This window comes from Schistocerca americana, chromosome 1, assembly GCF_021461395.2.
Source record: "Schistocerca americana isolate TAMUIC-IGC-003095 chromosome 1, iqSchAmer2.1, whole genome shotgun sequence".
Classification (NCBI taxonomy): Eukaryota; Metazoa; Arthropoda; class Insecta; order Orthoptera; family Acrididae; genus Schistocerca; species Schistocerca americana.
The window spans coordinates 119497753-119512143 of NC_060119.1; the positions used below are offsets into that span (position 1 = coordinate 119497753).

The 14391-nt window shown below is 39.5% G+C and overlaps 1 protein-coding gene across 1 annotated transcript in view; it reads left to right on the forward strand.

The window, feature by feature from the left end:
- Positions 1 to 14391, forward strand: part of LOC124549987 (transcription elongation regulator 1) — a 250239-nt gene that overhangs the window by 117669 nt on the left and 118179 nt on the right. The window contains exon 11 of the mRNA XM_047125278.1: positions 5675 to 5826. Coding sequence (XP_046981234.1) covers positions 5675 to 5826 — 152 coding nt within the window. The remainder of the gene's footprint in view (positions 1 to 5674; positions 5827 to 14391) is intronic.

Sequence of the window (14391 nt, forward strand, 5' to 3'; positions counted from 1 at the left end):
CCAAAAACCTAATTCTTGATTCTAAAACAATCTCTCTGGCCTCATAAGTGGGCCAGTAGTAATTCCAGAAATTGCCTAGGCATTGGCAGTAAAAATCTCCTTGTCAGATTGAAACATCTGCGATCTGCAGCTTAATTTTTCAGTGTATGCTGAAGAAAGTAGCTTTGTGTATATATCTCTTTCTTTCTTTCTTTCTCCCCCCCCCCCCCCCCCCCCTTTCTCTCACTGAAAAAAGAGTTGTTGAGAATTGTTGAGTTTGGTACACCAACAGAAATTTGATCTCAGCAGTCCAAATAATTGAATTATTTTACTATACATCAAATGTGAAGACCTTTGTTTAGTTCAGGTGTTGATTACTTTATGGACTTAAGAGCATGATCATTGTGATTTTAGTGTGTCCAATATGTATTAACTACCACCACCTTGCATTGACAGCAAATAGTACAGAAAATTCAATATGAATTGTGTTTCTGTTTTAGTTGGTAGGTCACATACAGGAAGAAAATGAAGTCCTGCAGCAGCAGTTGGTGGTAGTAAGCCAGCAGTTGTTTAAGAATACAAGAATGTTATCAAACAATTGTTTCGGGTTTAAATAAGATAATGCTCAGTTACAGATCTCAATTTAAGTTAGTGTTTAATACCGTTTTAATAGATGTGTTTTATACTGTTAATTTTTTTAGTTGTGCAAATATTTTGTCATCTACTACTACTACTACTACTACTACTACTACTACTACTTCTACTTCTACTACCACTACCACCATCACCACCAGCACTACATCCACCACTACCATTGTTAAGTGAACATAATGTAACAAAAATAGACATTGAAAATAAATTTGCACAATTTGTTGTATGAATCATTGAACTGTTTCTAACATATCCTTTTAACATCTTGTACTACATCTCAAGATATGACTAAGAGTGTGTACCAAACACAAAACAGGCAGAGAAACCTGAATTTGTGTTGGCCATTACAACAAATACTTAAAAATTCAATAACAAAATTTACAATAGAAGTAATGTTAAAATAAATGAAAACCAAGGGTTCCCACAATGAGCAGTTGGAAACGTTATAGCATGTGTAATAAATAGAAACCTCACAAGCAAATGCAAGAATTTACCTATTCTGGAATCAAAATTGCAAGAATAACTATATACCAATGGGCTGATAGAGGATACTGCAAGCATAAATTGCTTGCAGTAGATCAGAAAAAACATATTGTTAGAAATAATAGACACATGTCATGGATTAATATTTCAAAAGATGTTATTTGAAATAAAAGTTTAAAATTTTACTTCTGTATGTAGGTTGGAGTAGATAGTCTATGGAGAAACGTAATAGAAACCTGCTCATGTACTGTTTCCAATTCTTTGTGATACATGACAATTTTGTTCATACATATTGTGTACACAATATTATGAACTCTTCATCTGATTTACAGACACAATGAATTTTCTCAGTGAAAAAAATCATTTATGTTAGTGCCTTCATTTTAACAGTGAATGTGAAAATGATATTATAAAGGTCAAGCTGTCTTAAACACAAAAATTAGTTTGAATACCACAGTGCTTTACTGTGTGTGGCTCTATTAGAGCTGGTGCTTGTTGCCCCCCTCCAACTGCCTAGCCACCTATAGGTTGACTTAACAGTTAAATGCAGACTCCAAACCATGATGCAACTCTGCATGTGTCATATCCACATTAACGAACATTGCTAAAGGTGAAAGAAGTGATAAGTGACAGACATTGTTATATCAATCAGCAATGAACGGCTCCATCACCATGATCAGTTGTAACGTGTGTTTTCATTGAAAAGCATCAGTTGTTAAATTTATTCTTTAGTGCACAGTTTGTTTTTATGACAGCCTATTTTGACCCTTTCTTTAGGAATCAGATTAAGTTGTGAATAGGATTTTGGATGGTATTTGATTACAAATTACGTAAGGGAGTATGTTTATTGTGAAGGTGTTTTAGTGTGATTACGCATATAACAGTTGTATATAGGAATCTTACGAGTGCTTTTTCCACATAATGGTCACTGACATCTCTGACTACAGAAGGGATTGTGAATATAGTTTACTATGACATTAGTGAGAGAAAGTGTGCAAAGAAAATAATTTTTTGACATAGTGACAAAAATCGGCAACCACACTCAGCGCAGATGATGCCGAATTTGGGTGTGATGAGAGTGAGGTTGTACAGCGCCTCCTTCCTCAAGCAGAATTGTGTTGACATTCTCCTGCTCCTCCTCCCCCCAGCCCCTCCCCCACCCCTTCTGAGCATTAATTTACAAAAACAAAAAACAAAAAATGAACATTTCATTACACAAGATGGGATGTCATTTATATTTAATACCAGAAATGGAGGTCTTGTAGTACTATGTAGCACACAGATAGTTATTTAGCCAATGTCGGAAGATGAGTCCTTACCCAAACTGACTGAATTTCCAGCATAATTATTTGCTTCCCACTATTATGTAAATAAATCGAGAGTAAACCAGTTTTTATTGATATGTTCTGTGCCATAAAATTTAAGTTTTCCCAAAAGAATGTTACGATTAAGACACTAAATTAAATCTATACATACCACAGGAAATTGTAGGAAAAGGCATTTTGAAACTTAAATATTTTATTATTTTACTGTTTGCACTCTCTCTCTCTCTCTCTCTCTCTCTCTCTCTCTCTCTCTCTCTCTCTCTCTGTGTGTGTGTGTGTGTGTGTGTGTGTGTGTGAGAGAGAGAGAGAGAGAGAGAGAGAGAGAGAGAGAGAGAGAGCAAGCACTCGTGCTCGGGCAGGCACATGCTCCTTTTAAAAGCACTAAGAATTTAGGCTCCTGAAGATAAAAACAGGACAGCCTCTCTGTCTCATGGATGTTATTTTATATATTTATGAATTATGGCAAAATGGCACATCTAGAAGGTGGAAGTAAGCAATGGAACTTCTTAAACAAGGAAGACATTATGTCAGCAGACAACAAGCAAAATAGTTTTCTAGCTGCCACTCTTCACTGTGTACATATGAAAATCACGTCGTGGAGCAGAGGATGAAAAGGATTCCAAACACCATGATTTTATAACTGGTTGAATATTATACCACTGTCTGATCCAAGCAGTGGGAGGAGAGGAGGGGAGGAGGAGAATGACTGACAGTTGACGTAGCACTAAGTGTATTGACATTGGCAGAATCTCTCAGAAAGTGCTTGAGATACTGAAGCTAACCTCCCACCCACTCCCCCCCCCCCCCCCTTGAATCTTGATCTTCCAAGAATAACCACATATTTTTGTTTTAATTTCAGAGAAAGTGAATGATCCAAAGGACATTTCTCACACATTAACATTAGCTGGACAATGGTTGCGAGCAGAGTTTCTTTTTAACATCTGATATATCCATGTCATATGTTAGTAGAATATGAGAAAGGTATTATTTTAAACAAAATCCTTATAACAACCACCACCATCTTCTTTACTGTAGGCACAGTAGCCATCCATTATAAGCCCATACAAGTGACTTAGTTTGAGATGTTACATCTGGGAACTCAGTTTCAATGTCAGCTGCTGCACTGTAGTTTTGTCAGATAATCATCCTGTTTATCTGCTAGAGGAAGTAGCAGCCAGTACCAGTAACATATGAACAAGTATATTCACCTTACCAGCGGACAGTCAATGTCTTATTTACTCTGTGGACCACAAATCTTCAGTGGACATTTGCATCGTTTACTTTTTCTTTCATTTTTATTCATACAGTCAATGCAAATATTGTTGTTGTTGCTTCCAGTGGTTAATGAGATGTTGCGCAGTTCATCGTGGATGTGTAAATCGTTCAGAATTTCATTCTCATTGAAGAACTACATCGATAATATTATTGCCTCAGAAAAGAAAGGTAAAGTATGTAGAAGCGGAGGAGGAAATGAAAAGAAATCTTGTGGGTTGAGGTGGTATGAGGGGGTACTTTGTGAATTTCACTCTGTATTGTAATCACCAAAGTACTTGGCAGTATGTATCCACTTGTAAGTACGATGTTGAACCCACTGTGCATTGGTTGCATCCACTGATTCAGTTGGGAATTGTGTCAAGCCATTTCATCCTCTACTGAGGCAAGCTGGCCCACAACTATTGTAACAGGTCATTGATATAGTGGATACTGCTGCTGGGACAGAGTTGACATTCGAGCTGGTCCTGCACATTTTTTTCAGGGAAAGATCTGGAAATTTTGTTGGTGGTAGGGGTACCTCTCATGCAGGCAGTTCTTAGACACACAAGCCGTGTGTGGACCAGCATTGTCATGTTGAAAAATGGCACCACAATTGTCTCATGAGAGGCAACACATGAAAATTCCGGCTGTTTGTGATTTACCGTAGTGCCACAAGAATTCCCTCAGTCACTACCAGCTTTGACCAGAATTCATACCTGAAGGCTCCCCACACCGTGTCAGGCATAAAACTACCGTGCATATTTGAAACATTGGAAGAATGGGCCTTTTGCCCAGGTCACGGTCATACTCACCAGGATAGTCCAGGGCTGTGATTAATCACTGCACACAGTACAATGCCATTCATTAGAAGTTCATGCTCCCTGGTCATGGCATCATTTCAAATGCAGCCGTTTTGTGTTGTGATGTTAATGGCAGCCTAAACATGGGACAATAACTATCTAGTCTGGCTGCGGCTAGTCTCAGACTGATGATGTAGATGACACACAATGTTGCAGGGAGTCCATTACTTGTTCTTAGATGGCACGCCCAGATATGAAGGGCTTAGGATGTGCTTGCTGCACAATATGGCGAGTGTCCCAATGCTGGTCAGACATGGTCTACCGGAACATTGATGAATATGCTTGTCCTAATTTTCCCATGCAGTCTGACGTTGTGCCTCTGTTATGATTGAACGCCTCGCAAATCTGGATACAGCATCGATCAACCAGCTGACCAAACAGAGGTCGCCAATGAGACCCCTTTCAAACACTCTGAGGGGCTGATAAAGTTGTCCCAAAAGAGTGCATGGCTTCTCAGTGTCCTTCAGTGATCACCTAACATCTGACACAGTCCAGGTCCCTTACATACCATCAGGTGTGGTAACAACACTAAACACGGGTGGTTCTAATGCATTTTGATGGCCTTTCTGCCAGTCACAGAGAACTGCAACTGTAACCATTACGTATCTGCCAGTGGTGTGTGCGTGCACGTGTGCGCATGCGCACACACCCCTATGTCATCCAACCATGTCCTCTGGATGCTTCACTTTTTTTTTTATCAGGTAGTATGTATAAGAAAGTTTGAGAGAGTGTAATGCAGATGTCGGGCTGTGTGTTGCCAATGTCACTGTTTTTTCTTTCTTCTTTTCTCTTTTTTTTCTCCCCTCCATTAATGTGGCCCCAGAATCTGCCACACACCTACAGGTGTGCCCTTCTATCACAGATTAAATTAGTTGCAGAAGTCGATTAAATTAGTTGCAGAAGTCATTATGTTTTGCAATGTAAGTGTTGTTATTTTTCACAGTAACTGTTACTTAACATTTGCAGGACAAGCAGTTACGTATTTGTACAAGATAGCAATTTAAAATTCCCTCAAATTATTAAAGAAAATCACAATGAACATGAAACTGCATGATTTTCAATGTTTCCATATTAGCAGTAATCTTTTGACTTCGTGTAAATTGATTGTGTCATTAATTGCAGATGGAGATAAAGAAGGAAAAGGTGATAAGAAACTAATAGATATTGGTAAGGAAGCTGCAATTGAAGCAGAAGTGAGAGCTTCACGTGAGCGAGCAGTTGTCCCCCTGGAGATACGTATCAAATCGTTCAAAGAAATGCTTGCAGAAAAAGAGGTAAGCTGACAGATGGCCAAAATTTAAGCTGTTTTCACACAATATACGGATACAAAATTGGACATAACCATGTGTTGTGTGTGGGTGGCAAGTACTCACAGTACTTGGTTCCCAGCATGATCTGCAATCATAGCATGCAGCAGTGGAAGTTGTTGGGTACAGCTGATGTGCCTGCCACACATAGTGACTAGAGTGAGATAGCTACATTAACTTTATTGGTGATTGTCAGTGATGGGCAGAAAGAATCCTGAACAGCATTGTAGACACATCATTTGATTCCATAGTCCTTACTATGTTGAAAAGAGTATGTTAGAATGTCACATTTCTATCTAGAAAAAACTTTGTGAGCAGTTAAAATTTATTACCTGAACACCCCCCCCCCCCCCACTTCCCCCAACGTATTTTCTTCTTGCCATCCCCCCCCCCCCCCCTCCTGCTCCCATTTCCCCCACCCCCTTCCCCACCACCACTCCTTGTATTTTCAGTTACACATTGCTGTTTTCTTTAAATTTTGGTTATATAGTTACCTGTATTCAGAAAGTAAAAAAAAAAAAAAAAACTGTTAATAGGACTTTTTTTTGTTCTCAGTGCAGTAATTTGTTATTTTGATCCTTTTGTTTTATTGTTAAGTAATAACTCCTGTGTAGCCACATTTTAATGCAGATTCAATCGAGTCATTCTGATGACATCTAGGGAGATCTGTTTCATTGCATATGACTGGTGGCTCAAAAGCCTTTATTGAAAGCAGCTACTGTGAAGTGCTTGTTTGGATACATGAAATAAGTTGGTGAAGCGGCTGATACAGATGACCTGTGTTGTTTTATTAAACAATGTGAATAAATTTTCTTCTGACTCCTGACGCCTCATCTGGATTGTTTAAAGGGACAAGAGAGTTGGGGAAGACCACAAGAAACATTAATACTTTTGAAATGCTCTTATGTTATTGCCAGAACCAATTGTTTGAAGTTTATATTTATTGTGTGGGTAGTGGTTGCAGCAACATATCTGCTGCAGTGATACACAGGCCTGACTCCACATGGCTTTGTTTTCCTTCCACTTCTGTTCACATTGTTTTCTCTGTGGTGCAATCCCATGACTGGGCTATTGGCCTTGACCGCCTTTCTTTACCACAGTACTAGAAGCGAGTGGATATCGGGCCTCTCATCTGGCCACCTATCTCCAAAAAAGATCCCTTGTGCTCATTGATAGCATTCTGATCGGACAGGAGGGTTATCCTGCAGGCACTGGAACAAGAAAAAATCCCTGTCTCTCTCCAGGATTGAACCTGTGACCTCTAGGGCCGGAGTCTACTGCTGTACCTGCTATAATACTACCATTGTCACATACACATGGTTTGCTGAAATCTTATAGTCTGAAGAAGAATATCATCACAGCAGATGACATATTGGAAAAAACATTAACTACATAATAAATGTAAACACTGTCATCTTCTGAGGATTGGCCTGAAACTAGTAGGGGCAGTAAAAGCTTTCCAGAAGCTGTAGTTTTCCTGTGGATCCTGTATGTTAATATTAGATGGAGTAAGCAAAGAGCTCTCATAGCTAAAATGGATCATAAAAGAATTGGTACAGCTGTTCTGAAAGTTTGAATTTATTTACAACAAAACCTGTTCCTCCTAAGGAGCAGCACTTAAACTGTGAGAGGTGGCATCTAACAAAGCTGTCATTGATGAGTTTAGTGTGATGAAAGTTTGGAGATAGAATTAATTTTCAAGTGGCATGCAATGTGGCAGCAGAAAAAGCAAAATTAAGTGAAAGTAAGAATTGAACTTTCGAAAATTAAGTATGAATCTAGACCACAAAGATATCCTTTGTGAACGTAAACAATATCATAGACTTACTAAAATTTAATTCAGTCTTTTTATTACTTTATTCATCCAGGGGTTGTCTCATAATTATATTGGATTTGCCATAAAAATACATCAAAATAGGTCACTCAAAATAATTGTATACACATCAAGGATTCCCACCGATGACATGGACCAAGAACTCGCAGCTACACCCTTTGCATTAACCCCACTCTGTTCTCTTTGTGCCAACTCCAGCCTGTTTTGTCTGCAGAACTATGGTCTGTTCTCTTTGCACTAAGATTTCACAATCATGCACTATAAATCTCTGCACACGATTTTCTTGCGGAAGCATTACACTATTGTAATGCAACAAGGTGATGTAGTTATCCTCTTTTCATTATTGACCACTACTCTGGACACACCAGGCAATCTTTGATTGTGTAGAATGCATTACTTCCAAAATCTGTATTAGATACCTTTGTAAACAGATGCATTTTAGTAATATTATTCTTTCCTTTGCCAATTTATTGTACACTTTTATTCCTTGATTGAAAATGCTGCTTGGAATTTTTTTTTTTGTTAAATGTAAGTCAAAATGGCTCGTGTTCCAAGATTGTGTATAGAACAGTTAGTGAAAAATAAAGTAGTGTTTTCACCCTGATATGTACAACAGATTGGTAGACACTTACTTGGTACAGTAAGGATACCCAGATTCTTCAAGTTTTGTTACAGTGAACTGACTACTGCTTCTAGTTATTATTCATTCAGCCCTTTTCTGCAGTTTAAAAATTGTATGCATGTTTTGTGGCTTTGATTCCCAGAGAAGAATCTCGTATCTAAGAATTGAGTGTACTTAAGAATAGTATTCACTGCAAGAGATTGGCTGTTACAAACAGATGATACACACCATTAGACCAGAACATGCAGATAACATTCTTTCTCCCAGCATCTTTCTGTGTTCATTCCATGTTAGTTGACAATCAATATTTATCTGAAAAACCATGGGCCTCTTAAATCACCACAACATCTATAAATTTATCAACTATGATCAAACATAATTGTATTCCCACATTAAGGTGAACTGCATACTGTTAGCTTTTGTTACATTCATTGTTAATTTGTTACATATTGGCCAATCATAGTATCATCAAGAGTGTCATTTGCTTTCTCTAGTAGGTGCTCTGGTTTTTTGTCAGTGATGAGAAATTTTTTTCTCTTTCTCAGAATGTCTGGTAAGTCATTGTAACAGCAGCATTGGACTCAATATAGTACCTACTGATGCCGTCGTCATCACATTTAAGGTTATTTCTATATTTAGATGATTGGTTTTGGTTTTGATCTTCTAAGAAAACATTTTCAGATTACATTCCTTGAGGGTAGGTATCATTGGCATGTAGCAGGTCCATCTGTGCAGGTGTGGAGATTGAGCAATGTCCTGAATCTTGCACAGATGGACCTGCTCCATGGCAACTTTTCGTACAGTCACCAGAAAATTAAAGATTTGATGATGATGTCTTAGGAGATCAAAATTGATCGTCTACAAATAAAAGTAAACAACTTATGTGATCACGACTGTGTGTATTGATATAAGTTATACTATTATATAGATCGTTGTCTTTTCTGGAACACTGTTCCAAAAATTTCCAATGCAGTGCCCTGAGGAACACACAGGTATGTATCTTTCGTGTCTGATAATTCTTTTGCTAAAAATTTGTCATCAGCAGATGTGTGAACTCTGCCTTCTGTACCTAATTTTCTGGGTAAGACTCAAACCACTTGTTTGCTATTCCTCTTACATGTAGCGTGTGATTGTATAGACAAAAACCTATTCACCAAATAGCGACAGCAAAAAACACATGTAAAGCTATTGTGGTTTGCAAGCTTTCAGAGCCAGTGACCCCTGCTTCTGGCAGAAGGGTTGAAGGGAGAAGACGAAGTGTGAAGATGGGACTGGTGAGGTTTAGGAAATGGGAAGAGTTTGGAAAAGTCACACAAATCTTTGGGTCAGCGGTCAGGGGAGACTTGTCGAACCGGATGAGAAGACAAGACAGATAGTTGGAATTGCAATGGTGCAGTGGACGAGAATTGTAAACCTGAGCATTTAAATGTGGAAAGCTAAGTGCATTGTAAGTGGTAGAGATGGGGGACAGGGAAAAATAGACAGATCAGAAACTAAAAGATGTAGAGGAATCGAAAATGGAATAATAACAGAGAAGAAAGAAATTAACGTAACTTATTGCCAGTTGGGTGAAGAGGACCAATGATGTAATACATTTCCACCTGCTGAGTTCTGAGAAACTGGTGTCTGGGAGAATAATTCAGATGGCACATGTGGCGAAACAGGTTCCTGGGTCATGATTGCGAGATTACAGAGCATGTTCTGCGACAAGATATTGTCTATTGCCAGTATAAGCCTTCGGCCTAGGACCGTTCATCCTAACTGATATCTTGCTGGTAATCATACCAATGTATAACTCCAAACAGTGTTTAAGTAACAGCTGGTACACAACGTGTTGTTTCACAGGTGGCTCTTTCTTTGATAGTGTATGTTTTGCCAGTTAGAGCGCTCGTATAGGTGGTGGTAAGAGGAGGGTGCAATAGGCAAATCTCACAGTAGGAATGGCCACAGAAGTAGGAGCCATAGGGTAGGGAAATGGGAGCAGAAGGAGCATAGGGTCTGACAAGGATATTGCAGACATTGTGTGTGTGTGGGGGGGGGGGGGGGGGGGGCGATAGAAAGCTAGTCTACGTCTAGTGAGTGAAATGTCAGACAGAATGGACCTCATTTCATGGCGTGATTTTAGGAAGTCATAGCCTTGTCAAAGTAGCTAATTAACCCATTAATGCCAAATGTTTTTTTTAGTGTGAATTGCTTTTAAATCTTTTTAAGGAAATGTTTAAAAGGTCTAAAATTCCATATATCTGAAGTTTAAATTATTGATTGCCAATGACAGAAATAAAAATAATCAATGTCTTATAGAGAGGACGCAGAGCGCTTCTGGTGTCATGCGAGGTAAATTAGAAATGAAACACTAAATTTCAAAGTGGGAAAGATTTATTTAAATGCACAAACTACAAAATAAATTTAGTGCGCTTGCAAGTTCATGTGAAATAATTTATGAAAGTTTGTCATTCGTCTCTAAATGAAATTGTATCATATCACTTAGTGGAGAAGGGTGTAATGGTGGTGATCTGCAAAAGTTGACGATTGAAATCCACAGTCCCAATTTATTGAAGTGTTGAATCATTATTGATCTAAATGTTTTAAAGCAAGTATTCATAGAAATTAGTAGCTAGTTAGATGGTGAAATTACAGTTGAACCATTTAGTTGGGAAGTCCAAGGAGGATGTAAAATTACATCATTTAATAAAGAAATGTTGTAAGCTTCCCTAAACAATTTTGGAATTGTCTTCTTCACTACTTTCCTCTTTTTCCAATAATGTGACCTCTCTCATCCAGCCGCACAGTATCCAGAATTTTCTTCCTAGAGGTAGGCAATGGCACTGGTCTGCCAGTGCTGCTTCTTGCATTCTGCCCCATTTTCAGATATGAAGTGGCAGTGTATCTTTGAATATCCTTGATGCTTTTGGCCCCCTGGGATACAGCGTTGTAGAGTAAATGTGTGTTTACCACAGCCGTGTCAACAGTGCTACTGAAAATTTACAAATACCATTTTTTCCCATGACTGTGATCACGTTTCTCCAAAAGCCAGTCTTGGTGGTCTACACTGACCATATATTTGTTGTACTGACTCACAAGATAAGGCTGTTTGACGAGTTTCTTTTCATTTTGTCATCCAGAAACTGAAACCGTAGGCTCAGTTAGGTCAAAATTTGTTTCCAGTGAGATGCAGGTGTTGTCATTCCATGTACCATGGTGATTTGGTTGCTTATGTCGAGATGGGAGTTAAAACGTCCTCGATCTTTCTCTGCTAAGATTTTATCTGCTTTGAAAAGCCAATGAATGATACTGTTTTGTCTTATTGTAGCTGTTGCATGGAACCCAATCTGGTAGTTCAAACAGATAATATGAACCATTGGAAGTTGTTATTCGTAGTGACAATCAAATTTCTGACCTTGAACCCTCCATCACTTTTGTTAGCATTCGCTTCATTATTGTCTAAATAATTGTCTAAATTGGTTTTAGTTCAAGGTATTTATTTCATGATACAGCACTTCTTACAAGGGACACCATCCGATCATCGTCTTCAGACCAAAAATCTTTCTGGATGGGCAATGTGTGGTATCCACATAAAATTCAGAAACCAATAAAAACTTTCAGTTTATCTACTGAGGTAGAATACTGTCGATTGTTTTTCCAGTGTTTTGCACACTTTTCAGTTTCTTCCATAATGCTAGTTAAGAACTCAGAAGTAAGCAACTCCTCAAAAATGTCCAGTGGTATATAATCTTTCAGAGCTTTCACAGTATTTTCAACAGTTAGTTTGTGCCAGACTACCTAAATTGCCATAGACTATATTGCTGTTAGTTCACTCCCTTTCTTTTTAGAATGATAATTTTGCAGTTGTGACTAAACTTCAGTTTCTTGGTCTAGATGGAGATGCTGTAGAATAACGTGGAATGTCATCCTCCAGCACGTTGGTTTCTACTGTCCCTGGAATATCCTGCACCTTAGGACACCCTGATTCATCATCATCATCATCGAAACTCTCCTCATCTGTCAGTTCACAGACAACACGTGGTAATAGTGATATCTGCCTCTCTCTCTCTTCAGAGAGTATTCTACAGCATGCTTGGCTTATTTGAATGTTTTCTGTCAGTACATATCAGAATACGAGAGTGAGTCAAATGAAAATCTTAAATTTGTAATAACAAATCAAAATTTCGCGCCGTTATCCTGTAAGTTGGTAAGCATGCTACAAACAGCGTGCAGAATGGCCTGCAGGTGGCAGCATAGTGCAGATGCACACACATCATCGCAGTATCAGTATAAAGATGGCTGCCCCACTTGCAACTTGCACCAGGGAAGAACAGTGTTCTGTTGTTCGGTTTTGCGTAGTGATGGTGTGAAACCTATTGAAATTCATCGACAAATGAAGGTTCAGTATGGTGATGCATGTTTGTCACGGCAGCAAGTCTAACAATGGAGTAGGAAGTTTGCAAATGGTGTGACTTCAGTGGAAGATGCTCCTCATCCAGGTCAGGCACAATGAGTTGTGACTCCACAGAACATTGCAGCAGTTGAAGCCATAGTGAAGGAAAACCGCTGAGTGACACTAAATGACACTGGGAACATGTTTACAGATTAGTCATGGGTCATTGTGCTTGTGTGGTCCAGTTTCACAAAGTGTTTCCAAGATGGGTGCCACGGCAGCTGACTCCTGAAATGAGACAAGAAATGCATTTTAAAGTCACAGACACACCTACATTACGGGGCTACCACATGTACAGGAAAGATGATACTGCTGTAGGCAGGGCTAAAGGTGGAGTGGCTATTTTTCTTGATGACAGATACCACTCCTCTACTGTCCCTCTTGCCACGACCATCCCAGCAATTGCTGTGAAAGTTTTCTCACCATTTACTATCACAGTGTGTTCTTTGTACCTGCCCCCCCATGGCACTTTGGATGGGGAGACACTGGCAGACCTCTTCCATGCACTTCCGTGCCCATTCCTTCTTGTGGAGGACTTCAAATGCCCACAATTTGCTGTGGGGCTCGGCTACTACATGCTCCAAGGGTAGGCTGATCGAGCGACTCGTCCATTCTGAGGATATCTACCTTCTGAACGCGGGTCAGATGACTCACTTTTCCACAGCTACAGGGTCTTTTTCAGCTACTGATTTTTGCTTTTGTTCCTCAGCTATTGCAGATTCAGTTCAGTGGGAAGTGGCTCCAGATTTATATTTTAGTGACGACTTCCCAGTGTGGATTCGTCTGCCACCTAGGACAGTGACCAGCAGGAGGCCACGCAGGTGGATGATACAAAGGGCAAATTGGTTACAGTACAGTCAACAGGCTATATTTGAACTTGTCTGGCTGCTTGAATCCCGAGGCTACCTGAGCCGCTCCCAGTGTTGTTTCAGGCGCTACCATTCCACTCTTGACAACTTAATTCTGCTGGAGACGGCGATACAGGAGTCCTTCTTATGCCAAAATAATTTAGTTTGTGTGTTTTTTGACCTCGAGAAAGCACGTGACACTACTTGGCGGTACAACATCCGTTGCCAACTTCATGAATGGCAACTACGTGGACGCCTGCCACTTCTGATACAATCCTTTCTCGAGGACATGCGTTCTCGTTATCGCATTGGCCATGCCATGTCTGATTGCTATGTTCAGGAGAATGGTGTGCCCCAGGTCAGTGCACTCAGTGTCACATTGTTTGCCATTGCTATCAATGGCATGTCCTCTGCAATCAGGAGCCCTGTCAAATGCTCTTTGTTTGTGAATGACTTTGCAATCTTCTACTCTTCCTCTGATCTTACGACGACGATGAGGCAGCTACAACTGACCATTAGGAGGCTGGAAACCTGGCCTGGGCCCAGACAACTGGGTTTTGGTTCTCACCTGAGAAGATTGTGTGTGTCAATTTTAATTGTGCTCGTCGGAGTTTTAACCAATCAGAGCTTACAATGGGGAACCGTATTTTACTTTTTCAAGACACAGTGCGCTTTTTGGGTTCATTATTTGACTCAAAATTAACATGGCTCCAACACCTGAAAGACCTACGAACAAAGGGCTTCCGGTTGTTGAACATTTTGAAATGCCTTGGCGGAAAAACATGGGGAACAG